The sequence below is a fragment of the Nannospalax galili genome, unplaced genomic scaffold (assembly GCF_000622305.1).
Source record: "Nannospalax galili isolate Female #2095 unplaced genomic scaffold, S.galili_v1.0 scaffold296, whole genome shotgun sequence".
Classification (NCBI taxonomy): Eukaryota; Metazoa; Chordata; class Mammalia; order Rodentia; family Spalacidae; genus Nannospalax; species Nannospalax galili.
The window spans coordinates 1,671,430-1,676,870 of NW_008340113.1; the positions used below are offsets into that span (position 1 = coordinate 1,671,430).

The following is a 5,441-nucleotide window of genomic DNA, read 5'->3' on the forward strand; positions in this document are numbered from 1 at the left end:
GTTACTGCAGCCAATTTTTTGGAGGTCAAAGGCCACTGAGGAACCCACACCGGAGCCTCCGTTTTCCATGGTATGGGCCGTACTGCCTCAGTGGCACCTAGGAAAAACCCAGGCCTTGTCTGCCTTGATTTGGGTTGGGTGCTATGGGTTCTGTACACCCCTGTTCACAACACCCCAGCCCTTTTCCTCTCTCATACCCCATTTTCTTCATATTTGGATTGCTTGTGGTGAATATTCATTGGACAGAGTAAGCCCGAGGTCGTGCATAACATCCCGTCCCCATAGGTTGACAGGTAAAGGGAGGACATAAGGAGTGAATCTTCCCTCCCGCCCTTCCGCCGTCTTCCAAGTGAGGGCGGAAGAGCTGATTGTGGGATGGGCACTATAACCCAAACCCTGTAATGAATGGGAAGCCTCGGTAATCGGCCAAGACCTTGGCCACCAATGGGAAGAGATGATGCTCTTATCTGCCCCAGTATCTAGGATGCCTTCAAAACTCTTACCATTAACCTGTAGGAGCAGCTTCGGCCTATTTTGTAGGCTGACAACTAAATAGGCTGAGTCCTGACCCGAGGATCCCATCGGCCTATTTCTAAATTCCTGGTGGGTACTTGGAAGGAGTAGCAACTGAGCTATCCTATCCCCTTTACTGATAGAAAATATGCCTTTAGGGCTAGAGCACAAAACCTGAACCTCAGGGGTACGCTGATTGTCAATTATGCCAGGGTGAACAATCAATCCTTGCAGGGTGAGTGACCCTCGGCCCAGAAGGAGCCCTACAGTCCCTTGAGGAAATGGTATGGGCAAACAGGCAGGTATGGGCTGCACTGCCATTTGAGGCATCAATAAGAAATCGGAGGAGGCGCGCAAGTCCAGTCTTGTGTCATCCCCAAGGGGGCTTTCTCCGGGGCCTTGATGAACCGGTTCCCATATTTTTGTGGGCCCTGGGACCATGGGCCCGCTGCCCCGTTTTTTGGATCCTCATTGATAAAGGTTGCCTTAGGAGGGAGGACATTACCTCTCAAATCCCTAACCGAGCGACATAGGTCTGCCTTATGATAGCCCTTGCCGCAGCGGGTGCAAAGAGCAGGGGTGGGCCCTCTGATTTCTACAGTCTCTTTTCATGTGTCCGGGCTTTCCGCAGTTAAAGCAGACCCTTTTTTCGGGCCCCTTAGGGGGGCGTCTCTGGGACTGTAAAATGGCTGCTGCCAGCCCTGCATTGGTAAGAGGGCCCCCTAACTCTCTACAAACCCTAAGCCAGTCCTGCATCCCTTTGTTTTTTCTAGGGGCAATGGCGGCACAGCATTCCTGAGTGGCTTGTTCAAAGACAAGCTGTTCGACAAGAGGCATGGCTGTCTCAGAGTCTCCAAAAATGCGCCCTGCCGCCTCCGTCATCCTAGCCACAAAGTCAGAAAAAGGCTCTTGAGCTCCTTGTATAATCTTTGTTAATTGGTTACCTCCCTCACCCTTCCTAGAGAGTGCCTTCCAGGCCCTGATGGCAGTGCTTGAGACTTGTTGGTATGCTCCCCAGGGGAAATTTGTTTGATTGGTTGCATAGTGTCCCTGCCCTGTCAGCATGTCAAAAGTCCATTCTTGCTGTTCTGGTGTCAAAGATATAGCATTGGCCCTGGCTTGTTCTTGAGCTGCTTCATGCCAAAGGGCCTTCCATTCCATAAACTGGCCCATGCTGTTAAGCGTGGCCTTGGCTATTGTTTGCCAATCAGTAGGTGTCATGGAGTCTCTCGCCAGCCTGTCCAATTGTGCCAATGTGAAATTGGCGGTGACGCCATACTTTCTGACTGACTCTGCTAATTCTTTATTTGGTTATATTCCACGGGTGCGTATACCCGCCCGTTCTCTAGGCCTTCAAAGACAGGGAAGGCCGAACGTAACTTCCTCTGCACTTTATCAGATAGGAGGGAAAAAGATCCTTGGCGGACCTCATACGGAGGGGACGCTGAGGGGGCCACTTGTGAAGCGGCCATCACAGAATGTGAATGTTTTTGGTGTCTCTTGTTGCCTTGTACATGATCATCTGGATGATATCTTTCTTCCTCATACTTCGCTACTTCCTCATCTAGCTCCGCCTCCTCCTCTGGGTCAAGGCTCTCGTCCTCAGAGCTCCCGGGGCTTCCTGAACTACTTAATTGCAGAGCCTTTAGTTCTCGGACGGGGTATATACTAGTCCCTTTGTCCGGCCTCTCGACAGGCAAAGAATCTCTAGGCTCTTTAAAATACGCTCCCTTGTCAACAGACCTTCCGGGAGGGCCATTTTCCTTATTTGGGGCCTGTTTCTTTTTTCGTGCACCTAACCTCTCACTGCGTTCAGTTTCTGACATGCTATCCTGGACTTCCTCAAGAACATTTCGACTTTCCGCCACAATGGCCTGGCATGTTTTATACAACAAAACTATAAGTGCTCCCAGAATGATAACCAAGGCCTCAAAGCTACCTTTCCAAGGCGGAAACAGGTTCAAGCCAAAGTCCAGAAAAAACATACCTCTCTGAACGTCCTTACCTGCAGTTCTGAATCCTCCTTGAACTCAAGGGGTCTCCGATGGTGCTGACGATGGTTTGGTCGAATTCCCGGGTCTCAGCACCAGTTGTCCCGCGCTATCGTCTCGCCAGCAAGAACGACGCGGCACACTCAGGATCCTTCTGCAGAAAAGCTTTAATGCATCTTGAGAGGGAGAGCATAAGCTTACAGGGCGAAGACCCCGAATGTCGGAAACCCAGCCCTTATATAGGTTAGTAAGCCCGTCTTGGACGTGGCAACTCTTGATTGGTCGCAAACTCATCAGCCCATATCACGCCACGAGGTAGGCAGAGACTAGAAGGTGGAAAATTACTTCGGGCATGCGTACTGACTTATTTACTGCTCAGCATGAACCGGATGTGAGCGCCATCTTGTAATGGCGTCTGCAGGGATGGCAGGCGGCTCCCCACACCTGCCTTCCTTCTTTTGACACCAATAAGGTAGAAATCACACATCTAGATGCTGTGCCAACAACAATGAAGCAGTCTGGATGTGAGTTATCCTTAGAAGGCAGCATCTCTGGAGAGTCATCAGACCCCAAAGACTGTGTTAAACCTCTGAAATTTTGGGGGCGGGGTACCTTAAGTGCCTAGCTCATCTTACTGGGCATACAGCAGTTGCTAAATTAGTCAAATTATGCTAGTGCCAGGGAATACATTAAGCCTGAAGTCTGGATGGCTCAAGATCAGTCCAAAAGGTCTTCCTAAAATGCTAATCTCTGGGTATCACACTCGGCCTCTGTGCTGAACCCATGATTCATTTTAACTAAGACCAAGTGGCCAAAGTGACACTGTGTCCCAGTCTGAGCCTGAGGAAATCATGTTGGTTTCTTATATCACACTTAAGCTACTCATGTATAAGGTGTCTGACTTCAACCTACAGGAAAGAGAGGCCATTTGGAGAAGCCTGGAGAATAAAGTGCCCCAGGGAGGAGCACTAGGCACTAGACATGAATACCTAAGCCATCTTTAGTTTAATCCCAAACAAGCTTCTTCAGGATACCAAGCATAACCATCATTTGACTACAATAACTACAATGAAAGACCCTGAGTGAGAGAAGCAGAACTTCCCAGCTAAGTCTAGCCAACCTAGAGAATTGTGAAGCTAGCAATAACTTGTTTTTAATTTACTCTATATTGGTGGTGCTATGGCTTGGATATAGTATGAGCATGTAGTTGAAAGGCTTAGTTGTTGGAGGCTTAGTCCCAGATATGGCAGTATTGAGCTAGTGGAACCTCTAACATTGAGGTTAAGTAATTAGGAATGCTGTCTTCACAAGGGATTAGTATAGTTCATAAAGAACCTAAGCTAGTTACCTAGGAAATGGGTTGTTACAAAGGAGCCTAGCACCTCACCTCAGTGCCTCTCCTAACATGCACCATTTTTTAAAATATTTTTATTTATTTATTTTTTGGTATGAGTGTATTGCCTGCATGTATGTAAGTGTACCTGTGCCAGCAGAGATCAGAAGAGGGTGTCAAGGTCGCCCTGGAACCGGAGTTTTGGATAGTTGTTAGCCACCATATGGATGTTGGGAATCAAACCCAGGTCTTCTGCAAGAGCAACCAGTACTCTTAACCACTGAGCCATCTCTCCAGCCTCTACATGTGTGCCACTCTTGCATGCATTCTCACCATATTCTTCCATGGGGACATCACTAGAGCTGAGATGTTGGTGTCTTTCTCTTGAACTTTCAGAATTGTAAGGCAAATAAACCTTTGTTCTTCTTTTTGGCATGGGGGGGCCTTGTCTTTTTGAAACAGGGTCTCCCTGTAGCCCCAGCTGGGCTGGAATTCACTATGTTGGCCAGGCTGGCCTCAAAGTCACAGAGATCTGCCTGCCTCTGCCTCCCAAGTGCTGGGACTAAAGCCAGAGCCACCACACCCCACCTTGCCTTTGTTCTTTATAAAGTATCCAGCCTCTCATATTTTGTTATAGCAACATGAAACAGACTAAGATAGTTTATTATCCAAAACACAATACACCTGCAGTGTGGGTGAATGAGTGTTGGGCTCCACCTAGACAGTCATGAAACCATACTGCTAGAGGCTCCACCATCTTGTATCTCCATTTTCAGTCTCTACTTGCTCTCATTAGTCAGTGGGCCAAAACAGAGATGGAAAGATTCAAGAGCCAGTATGCAACCCCAACCCCAGCCTTCCCTTCCCTTGTTATTGCTATGAAGGAAGGCATGTGCTCACAATGAATCAGCTCCACTGTCATGGATTCAGTATCAGCATGACCCCATGAATGTACAACTTACCAATAAAATCTGTCCTTGTTTCCTCTAGTATTATAACAAGGTTTGTCCAAGTATCACACAACTTGCTTTCTAGAATTTCTGAACAGTGGTGTTCAGGACTGATTCACAGATTCCACAGAGCCAACTGTACAAATCTCCCAATTCTGAACTGTGTGACACCATACTGGTGCTTGAAATTGGCCATGGTAGAAGTATTTATACCATAGCAAATCGGGATTTTCTTCCCCTGGAAAGCAAATTGTTAAACACAAATTGTTACCACAATACTACCATCATCAAGAATTTAACAATAGATGTTGCAGAGGATGTGAAGAAAGAAGAATCCTTATTCACTGATGGTGGGAGTGCAAATTAGTACAGCCACTATGGAGCTTAGTTTGGAGGTTCATTAAAACATTAAAATAGAGCTACAATATGACTCAACTATTCTACTCTGGGCATATACTGAGAGCTCCATATCTTACTATAGAGGTATTTGTACCCCCATGTATATTGTTGTTTTATTCCCTATAGCAAGGAAGTGGAATCAACCTCGTTGTCCATCAACAGATGAATAGGTAATGAAAACCTGGCATATATATATGTCTGTATATATATATATATATACATATATATTAGAATATTATTCTCTAAATAAAATTG

General features: G+C 46.8%; 1 protein-coding gene across 1 annotated transcript; it reads right to left on the reverse strand.

The window, feature by feature from the left end:
• Nucleotides 1-217: 217 nt before the first annotated feature.
• LOC108490959 (igE-binding protein-like) lies at nucleotides 218-2,312 on the reverse strand. The gene is given in 3 exon segments (XM_029564493.1): nucleotides 218-1,104; nucleotides 1,106-1,820; nucleotides 1,823-2,312. Coding segments are annotated over 3 exon segments (1,140 nt in total). The 5' UTR covers nucleotides 1,986-2,312; the 3' UTR covers nucleotides 218-842.
• Nucleotides 2,313-5,441: the final 3,129 nt, after the last annotated feature.